Source organism: Euwallacea similis, chromosome 7 (genome assembly GCF_039881205.1).
Source record: "Euwallacea similis isolate ESF13 chromosome 7, ESF131.1, whole genome shotgun sequence".
Taxonomy (NCBI): domain Eukaryota; kingdom Metazoa; phylum Arthropoda; class Insecta; order Coleoptera; family Curculionidae; genus Euwallacea; species Euwallacea similis.
This window is the reverse complement of record NC_089615.1, coordinates 5519312-5537642: the sequence shown is the minus strand read 5'-3', so window position 1 is coordinate 5537642 and position 18331 is coordinate 5519312. Positions and strand designations below refer to the sequence as shown.

The following is an 18331-nucleotide window of genomic DNA, read 5'->3' as shown; positions in this document are numbered from 1 at the left end:
TTTCCCAAAGAATCATGCATTGCACAGTACAATTCGTTCAAATTATTACAAATTTGCATACGAAGAAAGCAAAATAATGACCTGCAGTGCGGATCCGCTTTCTGTTGTCCTTCGGTATACCTACTTAGACAGGACAACTAACACTTTTCTAACTCTACCTGAAGTAACAAACGAAGAGAAGCAACAGATAATAAGAAAAACTCGTATTCGTAGCAGAAACTTTTATTCTATAGTCTTTTGAATAAAAGAAAATATTTCTATTTTAATATGTCTTCAATAAATAGAGAAGTAAACTCTAATGGGGATGAGTTCTATGGTCATGAAGGATTTTTCTCCTTATAATTAGGAAAAAGAGAGCATTAATTTAGGAACGGTTTATGTGTTGGTTCCTTGGTTTGGAGTAATACTAAATTTCTACGTTCACAGAAGTCACCCCAGTCGAAGTTTTTGGTCACATACGCACGCAGTGCGTCTCATAAACTTTTCAGCCAAGTGGAAAAGTGCCTAAATCGCAATATAGCTAGATATAGAAAAATACATACTCTATGTAAAAGCAAAACATCAATATAAAATATAAAAACTACTAGATAGGTAAATGAAAAATTTACAACAACAAAAATAATAATATAAGTCCTAATGAACACTTAGACAATAATGAAAAATATAATTTTAAGTATAAGAAAGGCTGATATAAAATGAATGATATAGGCCAATACTACAGTAAAAGCCCGAATTACTACATATCTAGTACGCAAAAATTCAAAATAATTGAATCGTCAATAAAACCTAACTAAAACGACTTAAATAAAGTCGCACCTTACAGGCTACGTAAATGCCTCCATATACAGAGTGTAGATATGCAATTCGTTGTGATGATTGAAAAAAAAAACTCTCCTTACGATCATTTAAAGCGCAATTTCGTTGCAAAATTGATACCTAATCACTTATTGAACATTCAGTACTTAGATATCCTAGAAATTATATACAGGGGGCACGTCTACAAATCGCCCGAACGAATCAAAATGTGCGCCCGGTATCTGAACTCGTCCCTTTGCAGGATGTAGCCCACCACTATGGCCAAGGCTACGAGGGACACGCCGATGGTGTTAAGCACTATGCCCTCTTCGTGGAAAAGCTGATAATGAGGCCTGGAGAGGGAAAGGACAAAACAAAATGGTAATGGTTAAAATGGCGACAAAAACACAAAGGGAAATATAAACAATGAAGTGAAATTGTCAGTCAAGTGGTGCCGCACATATGAATTCTGAGTGCGAGGTATAATAAAAGTATAAATGTGGTGTTGCGGTAAAAACAATAAATTGTTAAATTTTATCAGGATAATAGCGATTTATGGTGGCAATAGAATAACGCGCGGCCTCGACTAAACGAAAAAAAAAACACCCGAAGGAAAGTTGCATGTATAAACTGGTAAAATTAAAACTATATCAAGCAGCTGCTATAAAATTGTTCTATATTAGGTACAGATCTGTAGCTACAGGAACACACCATGATCAGGGCAACAAAGTGACGAATGTAATAGTTATAAGGAAAAAAGAGACCCGCAGATACAAGATGCTCGTGATTTTGTTACACGCATAGGTACATGGGTGTGGTAGTAAGGACCTAAATTTTGAGTTATTAACAAAATTAGGTGGGCAGAAAGACCAAATGGTCGAAAACTTTTTTCTCTGTAAATAAAGATCATGAAAGGCATTAGTAAAAATATGCAAAAGACCCTTTTTTCGCAGAAATATGGAACATTCAGAAAGTTAACAATTTTTGTTTGCAAAACAAGGGCGTATCATATTAATCGTTTAAAATTTTAAAGGTCACATCAGTGGGGACACCACTGGTGAAATTAAAAACATTGTTTTTCCCTTAAAGTATATATCTCTACGCCCATTTTACGCTCTCCAAATTTCATACAAATATTTAATACGGGAATGACCTTATTAGGAAAAAAAACTAAAAAATAATAATTTTTTAGCATCTTGTATTTCGGACACGAGGCGAAACTGGACCCTTGTTCTTATAAACTTTTTTTCTTAAAATTATCCAAAGATTCACCTCTTGAAATTTTGACATACTATTATAAACACCCTGTATAATATACAAGTGAATGTAATATATAGGGAAATGTCAAGCTTTGCCACCTGATATATCAAAAATGCTGCGTTTTTAATCATGGGTCTATTAGCTTTTTTTATTATTTTGTAAAATACTATCGCTTCCTGAAATATCTTCATAACGATATGTTATGAAGATATTTTATATAAAATATATGTAAAAAATTACCCTTAAGACACTGTGCTTTGTGAGGTATCCTTCAAAAACGTCGAATAAAACTCTATAGCTTTTGTATTCGCAATTTTTTTGTAACGTTCAGGGACGGACTCTAGGCCCTCACTATAGAATTAATTAGAGAAAGACGGAATTAATTAAGGGTCACTCGTAATCGATATATTTTTTTAACATTCAGTGAAGCTGCTTTCCTGTTTTTGTTTGGATTAACTTAATGCAATAGTTGGCATATTGCCCGAAACTTGTGTCATAAAAATCGGTAACATAACACGGCAATTAAAGCTCAAGAAGAGCATGCATTTACGAATCGTGCAGCATGAACCATAACAACAATAACAATATAAAAATACGTATCATGCCCAAATCCCGCGTTCAGAACCGTGAACAAGCAAGCGAGACTTTCTATTTCGATAATTAGTCGCAACATTTACTCGTCAAGTATCCTTATCGAAATAAAAAGGAAGTTTTCAATCACGTTTCCTTGCCGTCATATTTTATCCAACTAGTAAAAACTAAGACAATAATAATGAAAGTGTAAGCGCTTAGATTAAACTTTCCTTTGCAATTCTAAACACCGTCAGTTGCAACATCCGGTATAAAATAAGCTTTTTCAACTTATGTGTGTACTTACCCGAGGGTGAACAAGGCCTTTTCGGTTAATCCGGTGACTGCAGCAGCGACGGCGAGGACGAACGTGGTGAGGCCGAACGAGGCGTGAATGGGGACAAGTGCGGCCCTGAAACCAGCAGTGGCGCCCTCGCAGCAGAGCAGGACTAGGAAGCTGAAGAAACCCACTACGAACTGGAGGAAACAAGGTAATGTTATGTAAACGCAAATTTCGTGAAAACTAGGTAGGAGGAATTTGGCCAAATTTTAATTTGAATGCTCAAGTAATTTCAATGGTAAACTGATATGGAACAGGGTATAATTCTTCGGAAATCATACGGGAGAATGCAATTCATATTGTTATTGGAACTCCACAGTGGCTATCAACTCAAAATCAGCTCCAAATTTTAAAAAAATTGTTATAGCTTGAATGAATGCAAATGTATGTCAGTTTATTTTCATTTTATTCTCTTATTTACATTAATTTACTTGCAATCTTTGCAACCTTCAAATTCGACAGTACTGAAATACGGTGAATCCTTTTCCTTCTTAAAGAATTTGATAGGTAAATTTATTTCGAAATTTGATAGTTTTTTTGGTAATGTTGGGATCAATTCGTGATATTTTGAGATATATTAATCTCTCTAGTGCAACAAACTCATGCTCAATAACTTTTTTTTAAGTACACTCCATTAGCGATAAACACCAAATACCCTAAGACTCCGCAAATATATTTGTGTAAAACTCCTTCACCGGGGATTATAGCCTTCATTATATGTTCTTCAATTCATACACCATTTTAATAGCAGCATTTGCTCTTTACTTTTAAAACATTTCATTAAAATATCTTCAAGTTTTCCAGAGCAATTCACAAATTTACATTATTTAAGACACCGAAACTTTCTTTAACGAAGAATGTTTGCAATATGGTTTATACGTAGAGCATACTAGAAATATTTGCGACGTAGATTAAGGTTTTGCTTACTGTAATTCGGGACACTGTATTTTGTTACCTATTAGCAATGCATTGGTAGCATTCAGCGAAGGAACAGTTATGTGAGGTAAAAGTTAACAACAAAATCGACATCATCATAATTAACATGCCCACGCTCATAATACATGAAGATTATAATAAGCCTGATCAACTGCACCAGTCACATTATTTCCACTTGAAAGTTGGTTTAAATCTAAAACAAAAAACGATAGTTTCTACTTGGAATGTCCATTATTAACAAAGGTAAAATGAGAACAATGCAAATTGCCAAGTAACGTTGCGCTACATAAGAAATAATCCCCGGTAGTGGTAGATAGCATATAATTTTGTTTGATCAGGCTGGAGACAATGATGGGTGACGATTTTGGATATACCTACACAAATAGGAAAAACTTTACCAGCCAATTGCGGTCACATAAAAAGCTCTTGTTGCGTTTAATATATTAAAAAATTAGAAAAATCGTCATGTAACAAGCTAAAAGTTTAGCATTTTACGAGCATGTAATTTTTTTCCAACTGTAATCAGTATTTCAAAATGCTTTAGTATTTGTTGTAAGTCATTTTTATAGATTTTTAATTTACAGCACCTTCAACATCACAAAAAACAGGTACTAATGTGAGCCCGTGTCTGAGAAACCAAAAGAGATGTTGCAATCCATTTGTACAAAATCTTAAAGCATACCAAGACAATTAATTAAATCTATTTTTTACGGCAATTTGCGATTATTTGAAAACAAAAAAATCTAAATTTCGAAAGTTGTAATAAAAATAATGAATAGTTCTGGGGCTTTTGCCAAGAGCACACTTAGATCATTCTGAACACTCTCTACCATACAAAATAACCGTTCCCATATTATTCATTCGTTTTAACATTTCACGATTTGCGAATTTTCGTGTGTAGAATGTTCCTTTTCTAGTCACGCCCAACTTCAAAAGGATATATAAATATCAGACCTGACGTGTGGAAGTATCTTTGAAGCCTACAAGAAAAATTAAAGGTTCTTTAAATACTGAAATCATCTGGGCATTGCCTAATACATACCAATAAGGTCCTTGTGATCTGCTATTTAGAGAGACTTAATTTTAAAAAATGTCCCTGCGCTCAAACAAACTAAGCCAGGGGGTACGTGGGATCACGGCTCGTTTTTATTAACGCGGGCGGAAAACGAGCGCGAAATTTTAAAGCCATGAAAGCATCGAGATCAACACGGTACAGTACAAATTGGATCAGAATTATGGTGTTAAGCAAGTTTTCAGTCGGGAACGAGAGGCGGCAATATACGATAGATTTAATATTCTCTATGCCCTACTAACTTAGATTTTGTAATAAAAGAAAGACGTTTTGCATGAGTTTAAAAGAGGGTGGAAACGGTTGAGATTAATGCTTACTTGAATGGCAAACAATCCCATCGCGGCCAATCCGATCCAGCTGTGCAGAGAATAAAAGTTGGGAATGGGCGGTTGGGCTAAATTGTGTGAGTCCAACACTGCTAGAAATCCGAGCGCCACGCAGGGTATGGCTAAGGCATGGAACACTGTATGGAGCAATTTCACGTAGATTCTCTTGCAGCATCTGCATATCCTGTAGAGCAGGATCGCTGAAAGATCATGGAAAGTGCTTAATTGACAACAATGCAAGGAGATAAAAAATACGTTCTGATAATGGAGTTAAGATTTTGGTTTGCAGGACTAACATATTCGATCCTTGAAGATTATCATCAGTTTTTCAGTCTGCGTGTGAATAATTTATGAAGAAGGAATATCAAATCATACTTGAAATCGCAGCTACAAGGCGACCCAAGCAATATTGAATAATAAACTCTTTCACTTGCAGGTTGGTAATTTTGTAACGTCGTTAATTATTCAATCCGCGACCTTCATAAGCGCTCGCAAGAGCATGTAATAAATCTCGCGAATTTTTACAAAAAATAAGTGGGTTTGCTTAAGTGACGTAACAAGAAATAAGCAGTATTCAGATGCAAGAAGGTTCGAGAGAAACTGCACTGCACTGGATTATGTAACCAAATTTAAATACTGGTCTTGTCCGACATTAAAAGATCTGATATAATAGGTGAGAGAAGTTATATGTGCATCCTCGCTAGAGAATGGCCGATTTTGCTGGTTAACGCTAGTAGGTAGTTAGCAGTTTCTAGAAACATTATCGTGGGTGCAAATTACCTCAAGTAATCCTTGCAGAGATATTATAAAGTGGTCATTAAAAAAATCTTAAATAGACGTTCAAATATTAGACTCATGTCTTGGATAAATCCATTGTTTAATCTGCTGACGATCATACAGTCGTGGTCATATAAATAGAACACGCGAAAGAAAAATTCTGTTATCTGTAATATTCCATTGATTTTGTTCAAATTTTGTATAATGAAAATTCAAATCAAAACTCAGTTTACGTGTTCGAGCAATTTTTGAAAATTTAGTTTGTAAAGTGCTCTTCAGGGCCTTAAAAAAACCTCTGTTTTGGAAACTTTTTCTGTGGTGGAAATGTTTTAATATGATTGTAATAATCTTGTAGAGGGGATTTTTCTAAGTATACCCTGAAAGTTTGAACAAAATTGAATCACTAATAAGGGAGTTACAGCCTTTTAAAATCGCCGAAAGTAACGATTTTCAAGCAAAATGATGAAATCGGGTCATATATGAGAATAGAATATTACGGATAACAGAATTTTTCTTTCGCGTGTTCTATTTATATGACGACGACTGTATGTTTGATGATAAACAACGAGTGCTAATCAAAGGCGCGTTTGTTTAACGACAACGGGTTGTAAGTGTCAAAATAATGTCAAAACAGAGTGGCGACATCTCTGAGGTACAATAGACTGATCAAAAATAGCGCCATCTCTATAGACAAATTTAACAAATTTCACTTCATGAAGTTGCGGTAGGCGGTAAAATAAGCCAGTCCCACATCTTGTAACACTCATGTAAAGTTGATGGTAACAGCCGGTTGAAATAAAACTATTGTATTTATGTCATTCACGATAAACAGTAATTACATCTGCACGAAGTATAATTGCGCGTCGCGTGACCATCTTGTAACAATTCTTTTAGAGGTTTGGCCATAATGGAGTAAAATGAATTAATAATGAATTTCTTGTCGGAATTGTTTATCCCGATTAGACCTTTCTAGGCGTTTTCCTTTCAATACAATAGTTTAACAAATATTGCAAAATATCTGAAAATCTCTCATTTTTTTTCAGCTGTATATCGATGTAAAATATAAATATATTTTCAACGGGAGAGATTCAATTCAAATGTGTTATAAAATGTCGTAAATTTTCAGAAATTCCGTGAGTCCAAAAAATCTAAGTTCAATTTTTAATTCAGATACGCACGGAAAATTCGCAATGTATCCGAATTCCTGAGATCAACAAGAAAATGTGTGAAAAGAATGCTTGAATGCCTAAAAATTCTAAGACACTCTTGCCAAATCTAACAAAAAAGGAATCCAACTTCGTCAAAAAGATCTGATTGTCCCAATTTAAGTATATAGTAGTTTTTTGTAGTTTTTAGTGAATACAGCATGCAACTTACAGAATCCGCTAAAAGTGATGAATCCGGCCACCATGAGAACAGGGTGTAGATTGAACTGCTTCACCGGGTCTTCCCTCCACGCAAATCCGCCCTTGTACTGTATGACCCAGAATAGGGTGAGGCCCAGGGATCCCAGCAGTAAAATGCTGGCCAGGACCACGACCAGGGTGTATTCAAACCAGCTGCCGCAGCCCCATTCATTGTCCTCTTCATAGTGTCGATGACTGTGGAATACAAAAGGATGGAATTAATTTAAGTTTCCTTTTGGTTTTATGGCTGATATGTAAATTACTGAGGTTTTCATCAGTGAATTTAAATTTTGAAAAGTGTAAAAAGTATTAAATTTTAAGCTCCAACGATTCAAAAATTGTTTTAGATAGTTATTGGATATGCTGCACGGCCATCCTCTATAGAAAACATTGAAGTAGTTAATTGAAGGTGTCTCACAAATAAGTTAGAAATACTGAAGTTTTTTGAACCACTCTGTATACATAGACTTCGTTATTGCTATAGTGTGGGAACATTTGAAAATGGCGTCAAAACTTCCTTGCATGCCCATTGGCACAAACACTATCGTGTTTGAAACTTCCCAAGGTTGGTTAAACATGCAGGTATCCAAGGTAATACTTCTGCTAAAACCCTGGGGGAATTTCCACCAGATGGAAACATTTTAGGTAAATCCATAAACGGCAAAGCGGATGCCTGCCTATAGTTTCCTTTTTTTTAATCTTTTTTCATCCTTTTCAAGCTACACCCGCATATGCGTATGTCTTCGAACTTCTGTCCACAACAAGAGTCGTCCTTTTTGTTCAGTCAGAAAAACAGATAGGAGGAAAGCTAATTTTACGCAAAAACTGGCTCTTCCCGAATGGTAGCTATAAAAATTATCGTATCTTATGATAAATGTGACGATAGGTTAGATCTGCAATGAAAACGGGCCTTTTGCCAATCAACGTGTCATAAATTTTTTCCAAGACATTCTTTGTTAGTATGGAAGGTATTTTCCTTCAGCTTTTCTCGAGATGTTGTGTGTGATGGAGAAACTCGTGAAAGTTTCAATTAATCAATTTTGACGTGAATTCAATATCCCTTATTATAATCCCGGACATCCAATAAATTGAAGCAAATTTCAACAAAATTGATCTTTTTTTTTACGAATATTGCTGTTTTATGTTAGAGCATAATTATTGCAAACCACTCATATTATTTACATTCGACGCATATAGTTAAACAATTTGTTAATTAAGCCTATAAATAACCCATGCCTAAGTCTTAAAAACAGAACAAACGCATACCGTTTCATTAAGTTGATAAGATTTGACCTTAGTAATTAGTTGAAATTACACCATTGACGTGCGGTTCGTTAATTAAGTTTTTGCTATTTAAATAAAATATTTAGCAACCCAAATTTTCCATCGTCGATGATCTATACAGTTTCACTTTTATTGTTTTGTAACGAAAGAATAAAGGCAGAACCATTGGGCGTGGGAAACCATTCCATCGCCATCCCAAGCGTGGGCGGTTTGATATTACTATAAAAAATTACATAACAAACAAGCGACAAATAATTAGAAGTTTTAATGAGCAAAATTCAAATATTTACCAAGTAAACTATTATGAGTCCCATTTTGTTATTTATTAGAGCATTGTCGATTTATGGAGTTAGTCACAGTTGCGTACGACAGATATGACTTGTAGGCACTTAAAATACCTGTACACGTACACGTGGTTCGGACAAGGACAAGGCTTGTAAACCTTAACTGTGTTCGTTCCCTTCATGCAGAATAAAGCTACACACATGTCCGTCACTACAATACAACAATGCACTTTTGATTGGGTGTTTGATAGAGAAACGCACCCGTTTCAAACACACAACATATCGCGGGAGAATATTAATAGACTGACTGTACTCGAAAGTACAAGTAGAAGCGAATTAACATTTCTGATGTGAGGTCACATTTTTAGCGTCTATGCCATCAAGGATACGACTTGTAATGGTTTATTTTTGTGATATAGAAGAACAATCATTAAATAATTAATACTTGGTGTTGTATGCTGTAATCTCCAGATTTGGTGCCATGTGACTAGTATGAGATCAACATAGAACGTGGAAATACCGTCTGTCTTCCCTAAGGATCAAATCATCAAATTAGTATGCGATAACTTTAAACTACAATCACTATAGACGCTTAAATATAGTATATAAGTCAATACTCGGATTTTGCTTCAACTTTTAATGAAGATTGTCCTCCTTTTCCAGCAATTAATTTCGAAAAGTCAAGGTCTACACAAATTGATCATGATGATAATTTCCACAAAAACAATGTACATTTGCAGACTTCACTGTCTAAAACTATTAACTCTAATTAAGAAGTAACTTGAACGTAAAGACCAGCATATCAAAGTAGTTGAAATCTTTACATTACAAGATAGATATAGACTAATCAGGATTTTATGAAAATGCCATTTCCGTTCCTTAGGGCTGACTAGTAAGATTTTTAAAAAATTCCTACACATTTTTTTCTTGCATTTTTATTTTTTACATTTGTCTTGCATTTATTTTCTTACACTTTTTTGTTGCTTTTTTTTGTTATACTTTTGTTGCTAATTTTTTTCTTACACTTTTTTCCTGCTCATTTTTTGTGCAATCGGGCCCACTTAAGAGGCAAGGTGCTCGTAAAATTCACTGAAACGACTACGGACCAAATCCAAAAGGGCCTTCCAGTGGATGACCAGAGAAGGTGCGCAGGGGGAGTGATACTGCTATACTGAAGCCTGTAAGGACTATTAAAGAGAACTAAGGTGCAGCAAAGGCAAGGTTGGAGAAAGTTTATGGGAAACGGATCTGTTATGGAATGCCCTAAGCTTGCTAAATTGTTCAGAAAAATAAAATCAGTAAGAGAGACAAAGAAACAGGGCCGTGAAGCTGTCCTTCCTGACGGGGGTCCAATGCAGCACCACTGAATAAGGACGCAAGAAGGGGGAAGGAAGTCATCAAATTGTTTGTGGGTGAGTTCTCCATATCTTTAAATTTGACATCTTTTCTAATTAAAACGTTGGAAAAAAATCGTCAATTGGCCGTCGAATACGGGCAGCAGGAAGTTGTTAAGCCAAGGATACCTTGCCAGAGCTATCCAAGGCTTCATGGAACAAAGGAGAAGTTGGTAATGAATCAAGAACTTAGTGAGGATTCTCATATGTGCACGAGAGGAATCCTCATACCATTTCTTATGAGTGTGCAATAATACGTCTTAGACAGTGTTTTCGGGGGCGTATTTCTACTTCTGGAAAAACGTCCGTTTCTTAAATGGGGTAATGTTTTTGCTTCATAGAATGTCAGGATGTTTTGTGTGTGTGGGGGGGGGGGGGGGGTAGTCCACGTGGTGTGAAAAAGAGTAAATTGGGGAGCGAAAAGGGTCATTTCACTCTTCCTAGGTAAGTACTATTAGCAATCAAAAAGACCTTTTTATTCAGAATTTTCAGATGATTTTAGAAGAAAATTTCATAAGGATTTTCGACAATTACCTTACTATACTAATTTTCCTTGTTTTTTCATCAGCTTTCAAGGCTTATTTGAAGACTTTTTGTCCATTATGAACTAAACTGTAAATTGTTGATCGGAATGTTTTAAAGATGTTGAAAGGATCTAAATTGATCTTGGATGAAAAGTCTAACGTATCTACTTAGCTAACATTAATTAAGAAAACATTTTTGAGTTTTTAATATGGCATGAGGTATACTTTTAAATATTTATCTTTGAGAAATCCGAACTGAAGATGATGGCAAATTTTAACAATTTTCACTTTTATAACATAAGAGTCAGCTTAAAAAAAGATTATGCCGAATCGTGAACAACTCATATAGGATACAGTCGGCAGCAAGATATCAAGTAACAATGAAAGTTCTTTAAGATCCAACAGATCATGCAAAATTAACTGATTACATTGCTAAGAATGCTGAGAAGCAATATTTTTTTTCCACTGCGACTTCTACTACACTACAGTTTAAATGTTTTCAAGACGATTCAGCAGATAGTTTCACATTGACAATAATGAAATTTCAATATTTGGATCGGTCACCGTTTGAACTAAGCTCAGGTTAGCTTAAGATGTATAAGGAAAAAACATAAAAATTGTTCGAAGACAAAACATATTATGGAATATACATAAGTTTTCTTGAAACCAGGGACAATATAGCACGATAATCTACCTATTCAAAGCGAATGAAAAATATGGGATCAAACTTCTAGGGATTATTCAGTCTAACAGTGAAAATCATTTGAGCATAAGAACCCATGTTCGGAAATGTCTACCTAAGGCGTTACGGCTTTATGATGCTCTAAGACAGTTATATGTAGAAAAATTTTTAGTACGTCTTATTTTAATTTGTTTAAACAAACTGAAACTGCAATACTTGTTTAAAATGTCCTTGAATTGGAATGAACCTGTTAAGTAATTTTTATTTTACTTTAGTCAACTTTAGTTTACTTTAGTCAAGACTGATAACAGAAATTCTGGATCGTTAGTTTAACACATTAGTTCGGACAACATTGGGTCGACAGAGGTGACCCAACTTTGTGGCCTCTCGGGTCGCCCGATCTAACACGTTTAGATTTTCTTTTGTGGGGACATGTAAAGTTTTTAATCTACAATATAACCAGTGGACAAAGAGCAAGACCTTATTGCACTGTATAATCCTACCTGCAGCCCTTAAACTTCTAGTACTTTTACAAGTAATAAAAGACCTAAAAGAGAAAAGGTACGAAATGAAAAAACCCACCAATTTGTTATCTGAAAAAGATTAAATTTTTAACTGGCTAAACAAACCAAAGAAACATTTAACATTCCTATTAATGTTCAAGGTGAATTGCCATAATATTTTTATGTTTATGTGGATTAATTATTTTCACGTTGCCTGGTGCCATTATTTATTATTATCTTATGCAACGCCATAAAGTGTGTAATTTTTTACAAGGCGGGCAATTTAACGAATCAACGAACACTAACTTTGAGGTTGAGGATCCTGCAGCGAGGTTTTCAACAGAAAAGGAAGACATCGTTTTTAAATGGCATTGAAAAGATGCACTGAAGAAAATAATTGGAAAAGCTCTTAATCTGACAGCATAATTAAACGACTATGCAACTCTGCTATGTAATTATTTGAGGAAAGTCGAGTGAGCTTAAATGCGAAATCGGTACTTAGCTGAGCTATTGTAGTATTTCCTGACACATATATAATTGAAAAATTTCTCAACTTCTTGCGTGACTCGAGAGAATTATTTGTTTACGGATCTTTATAGCCTTTTGCTCTTTTCGTTTTGATTAATTTTGCTTTTTTCGAGCCGTCCGAGTTCTTTCTTAACATCGAATTTGAATAAGTGGGCACTCGGTTTAAGCGATCGGACTGACAAATACCACACCGTATAAATCAATATTACAAGAGTAAACTGAAATAATAAATTAATAGTAAACTGAGGAGCGCCTCGGGCAGTTCTCGCTCTTTCTCGCCTTATTTAACTTCTTTCATAACCAATCAAGCACGAAGGATCGTTGAACTTAATTTCTTTACACAGGGAATTGTTTCCCTGTTTAAACCTCGACGCATAACGGCTGCCAGGAATCGCTTTTCTTTGTTCGCTCAATACCTGATGATCCAAATCAAGCAATTTGAATGGAAAACAATACATCAAAAATTTCCTTTTGCTACCTAATTTTTTGACATTTCATCGTCGATATCTCGGGAATTTTTGGCAGAAACTTACTTAAAATACACCAAAAAAAGTACATTTTCGGACTCCGAGGAACCTAAAGTTGGGGCTCCAAGAGGGGGTTCTCACGAGCGAACCCAACGTTGACAGAAAAATGCAGTGTCCCACCGCTTGGGAAGTTAAAATATCATTTTCTCTTCCGCCCAAATGAAAAATATGTATCAACGATTCAAGGTAACTTGCGTGCATATGTTTGTGTTTTAACAGGAATTCATTACCACCACCTTAAAATTTCTTAAACCAGTTTTACAATATGCCGGCACTATTGCCAAACTACCGGTAACGCATTCGGAGGCCATAGAACAAACGGAAAAAATCCCCAACTCGAATGAATTAACATGTAAAGCAACTCGGACGACGATTACAAAACCGTGGAACCTGCTGAATATTAAAGCGTTTAAAGGCCGAAAGTGGGTGCCATATTTACTAAAGACACAGTTAAGCTTTCAGAAAGAGCAACGCGAATTGTGCGTGTCGTAAAAGGTCAGCAAATACCACAAATAAAGATGGTTTAGAAACAGAAGAAACAAAAAAGGAAATTGTCTGTAGCAGTTTCACGTAGGCACAAAAAATTTTAAATAATAGATGGCGTTAAAAACTACGATTTATGACGAGGGACATCTGACAGCTAGCTAATAATTTGACACAAGTTTTGACAGCTTCTACGATAGGTGGCCTTAGATTCTATCCCTTGCCCCCGGAGTAATGCTACATTTTATCAAATAATTAAATCAAAATGTTAGCTCCAACTTTGTTTAGTTATGCGATAGATGGGGCTGGAAGCTATCCTCTGCTCCTAGGGGTAACAACAAAACACGTAATAAATGAATTAAACGTCGGCAGTCGGCTAGCATGAAATCGAGGATGTCGTGTTAAGGGGATGTTGCCTGAGGCCAAGAATTAAACAACAAAACTCTTTGGAATAGTACCCGTTGTTGTCGCTGTCAAAGATCAACGACATTAAATTAGGCAAGCAAACTAGAAAGGCTGCATTATAAAGTAAACCGACAATAATTTGAACCATTATCCCACACTCTAGTCGACATTAAAACACTGGTTGTTAATTGAACTAATTAGAGGGAATTAGGAACTACCGGAGGTTGTCGCATCCCATTCATTCGTTGTGACAATGGTACGTTTTTGATGAGTTATAGCACAAATTTCGATGCATAACAGAATAATGTAATATATCTTTTTTGCCCATGTCTGTGAATTTGATATCTCTTTTATTACAAAATAATAATTTTATGAGGTTGGGAACGGATTTCTTTTAAATAATACTTTCTCTAAGCATTCTACTTGAAGAGCAATGCGGTTTCCTTTAGTAGTAACATTAACTTGAAGGTTTATGACCATCAGGACATAATTCCGGATTTTTTTTAGTTCTAGGTATCGAGGATTTTAATTAAACTAACAAGTGTCTAGCGTGAGCTAACCCAGGTCAAGTCAGTATGGGAATTGCAAAAGTGTGATGTCGAAGATAGAGAAACAAAGCTACCGCACTCGGGGTGGTAGGTATCCGGGCGTAATTTAGCTTTTACTTTACCGTGTCTGAGATGAAGTTAGTAAGGGGAGGGCAAGTGAAAAAAAAACTATTTTTTTGCTGTGTCTCTTCTCTACAGGACACGATTTAAACACATCATGTCTTGGGGAAAAACCTTTGTTGAAATTAAAAATTTCAGAATTACTTCACTCAGATTATCACAAAATCTCGCACTTATTTACCATTTGAGAGGAGAAACTTTTGTTAAAAATTTCTGAATTATTTCACTCAAATTATCACAAATTTTCGCATTCATTTGCCCGTTGGGAGGACAAACTTTTGTTAAAATTAAAAATTTCTGAATTATTTCACTCGGATCATCACAAATTCTCGCTCTTATTCACCTCTTGGGAGTAGAAACTATTTTTAAAAATTAAAAAATCTGAATCGTTTCATTCGGAGTGTTACATATTTTGCACAGTTATCTGCCTTTTGGGAGGTTGTTACAGCTTCTAAACTCAAAATTGCAACGTACGGAAGTGTGTTCATGAACGGCTGAGGTCTAGCCGTGATATCTCGTGGACGGAAAGAGATGCGGAGGGTGCAAATTAGGAAAAAGCATTCCGATTTCTTTATTAAATTTCTAATGTAAAAATCGTATGAGGATCAAAATAAGACATTAAATAGACGTGCACTCCTTTTACGAGGAATCAAAATTTGTGGTGGAATTTTCCGTATCATTCAAAAGATACAGCACATTTTTTTCTTACTTCCGCCATTTCATCATACCTGAATTTCTATAATTTCGAGTCAATATTTCTTTTGAATTTTTCGCCAATAAGTCCTCTATCTGGTTTTAATCATTAGTATTTTTATTTTTCTTTGAAAACAATGCAATGGCCCCATTAGACGTCATTATGTTGAACAGTTTATGTGACTGAATAATGATACAAGGTGAAAGCTTTATTCAGAAATATATAGGTTGATTTCTGCTAGATCGTACAAGAACTTAAAGGAAGTTCATTTAAGTTTTTAATTAATGAATGAATTATAAATCAGCGAATGTCCAAAAAATAAACAATAAACCTGAACCTTAAGAGGGTTTCCATGATAATCTTAGTAGTGGGCATCCTGCCTCGTAACATGTAAACCAGATAGACCAGAGTCTAGATAAACTGGTTTTCATTCAATCTTGTCCATCTAGAAAACGTCTTTCAACGTCTCACGACCATTAAAAGAAGATTAGTTCTTCTTCGTCTAGGTAATAATAATTATTCCTCTTATAGGATGGAAAACCTCATACATAAAAAATACTATAACGAGCAATATTCTCAGAAAGCTAATCTGCAAGAAACTGTTAATTATGCTCAGCAAATAGAGAAATTACTGTATGTTAACAAATATTCAATTTGTAAATGGAATTAAATCACCTTTTAGCAAAGTGCATTAGTTTTAGTTAGGTCAAAATTCATTAAGATTCTACTATCGTTCGTTGGTTTGTTTCACGTGTCTGTTAACGGTAGCTGTCGTTTGGTCAATCGATCTTCTTGACCCAAATCGACCTACAAGATACATCGATGCCTGATTTTGTTAGTACATGTTGGTATAGACAGTATTAGAAAGGATTACAGTATCAAATGGTTGAGTTTTTTTATTTAGGCACCACTGGTAGCTGAGAGTTTCATTGGTGGTCCACAGAGTGCCACCCATCCGTGTCCAAGTATGAGATTCTTGAAAACGGTAAGAGGTGTGAATCCTATTGTTTATAATATTCATCAGTCACACGCTCCCGAGTTGCAACAGCCAAAAAAGACCAAACTTTACTCTTATTTACTTTATACGCGATACTTTCAAACAAATCGCCCTATAATATATCAAATTTACTTATCGCTTTACCGCATCCCTGAATGCGCCCAGTAGTAAGAATGTTGGGTTCAAAATTCAAGATACGAATCCCCCGAGGCTGCTTTTTACGTCCATCCAGGAAATATAATTATAATCCTTCTCAAAGTTCCTTCCGAAGAAACGCCATAATTAACTTAAGGTTACAGTTACTTACGATGGCCGTTGCTAGCAATCCAAAATCCAATATGGACAGAGGGATCCCTCCATTTTGGGTAAGTACTTACCTAAAAATAAAAGAGTTGCATTAAAAAATTTAGTCAACATTCACACATGGAAAAAATACATACTTAAAGTAATTTTCAGTTTAAACTCGATCGCTTTATTGAACTTTTGATTCCATGAAAAACAAGTTTTGCGAAAAATCCGATATCTACTAAAAATAGAGCTTTTCTCATTGGATTCCAGAGTTTCATTTGCGCTTTGTTTTTCCAAAGATTGAATGATGAGTGGGCCCGTAACCTTTGCAAAAGGACTAAATACAAATGTCTCGTTAAACGTTTTTCAAAATGACCAGCCCATTGGTTTCCCTACCTAAAATACCTGCCCATACATGGACTTTTTGTAGCATTTATGTATGACCTTTCCTGAATATCTGAGAATTTTCATTCTCTCGACGTCTATAGCAATTATGTTTGATCATAGATGCATTCAAGAACCGAGTTAGGCTAAGCGTGCTTAAACGATTAAAGTATCAGCTGAATTTTTGTGTCCGATTGTTTATCGGTTGGATCAACATGCCAGCGGAAAAGTCCGATTTTATCATGGATGACGAGAAAAACGAAATGAACTTTATAAAAACTGCATGTCTTGTTGCTTTACTCCTTAAACTACGCAAAAAAAAACAAAAAAAAAAGAGTTACTGGGTCCATCATATGGTATCACCCTATATTATATGGTTATCACCCTCTATTTCACAGGACTAATGCTCGAGAATCGTTCATGTGCGCTTAGCCTAAGTCTAGATGCGCATGGCCGATTTAAGAGTCGGTCACCAAGGGCAATACATTTATACCTGAGCGCGTGTATGAACGATTGAAAAATTGGGCGATTAGAAAGTCTGAATCCAAGGACAGATTTCCGATTCCATTGAGATAGGCCAATGCACCCACGTCTATAGTTTTTAATGGAGTCACAAAAGCCTAATTTTACCCAATTTATGGACACCTATCGTGAAGTGGAATAAACAAAATACTGACTTAATTTCTTCTTCTTGTATTGCTTCATTTAATGTTTATTCTTTTGTAATGTACTCTTATGCTATCCCTATGTACCTCACCATTTTTTAACAACATACCCAATACTTTCTTTGCTTGAAAGGCTGTCGTATCTGATTTTGGTATGTTATGAAGGGTGAAATCATTTTATGCAGGATATCGAAACTTTCGATACACCTTTCTGTATAGTCCAAAATTTTTTTCGGATATTTTCATATTTTTTCAAAAAATTGGTATAACTCACCCTTTTTTAGCGTTGGAGTGATTATAGGGTGACTCCAGTACCTCTTTTTTTTCTTTTTTTTCTTTTTTTTGTGTAATTTCGGGAGTAAAGCAACAACACACGCAGTTTCTGTAAAGTCCATTTCCTTTTTCTCGTCCCCGATAACAAAATCAGCCGATAAATAATCAGACAGAAAAAATCGACCAATATTTTCATCATGTGCGTTTATGACCATCATATGCGCTTAGTCTTAATCGCCAAAACAGATTTTCAGAGGTTAAATTGC

General features: G+C 35.3%; 2 protein-coding genes across 7 annotated transcripts in view; one reads left to right on the top strand and one right to left on the bottom strand.

The window, feature by feature from the left end:
* The window catches only part of Cox10 (Cytochrome c oxidase assembly factor 10), a 127633-nt gene that overhangs the window by 41867 nt on the left and 67435 nt on the right, over positions 1-18331 (top strand). The window lies entirely within an intron of this gene.
* nemy (no extended memory) overlaps positions 1-18331 on the bottom strand; it is a 44772-nt gene that overhangs the window by 2434 nt on the left and 24007 nt on the right. For 2 of the 5 annotated variants that reach the window (XM_066391981.1, XM_066391985.1), the window contains exons 2-5: positions 7454-7677; positions 5291-5499; positions 2933-3102; positions 337-1148 (exon numbers count right to left, since the gene is read on the bottom strand). In XM_066391981.1, coding sequence (XP_066248078.1) covers positions 998-1148; positions 2933-3102; positions 5291-5499; positions 7454-7677 — 754 coding nt within the window. In that variant the 3' untranslated portion in view covers positions 337-997. Of the gene's footprint in view, positions 1-336; positions 1149-2932; positions 3103-5290; positions 5500-7453; positions 7678-9164; positions 9350-18331 lie in introns of those variants that run through there. The other 3 variants (XM_066391983.1, XM_066391984.1, XM_066391982.1) reach the window with 3 other exon arrangements.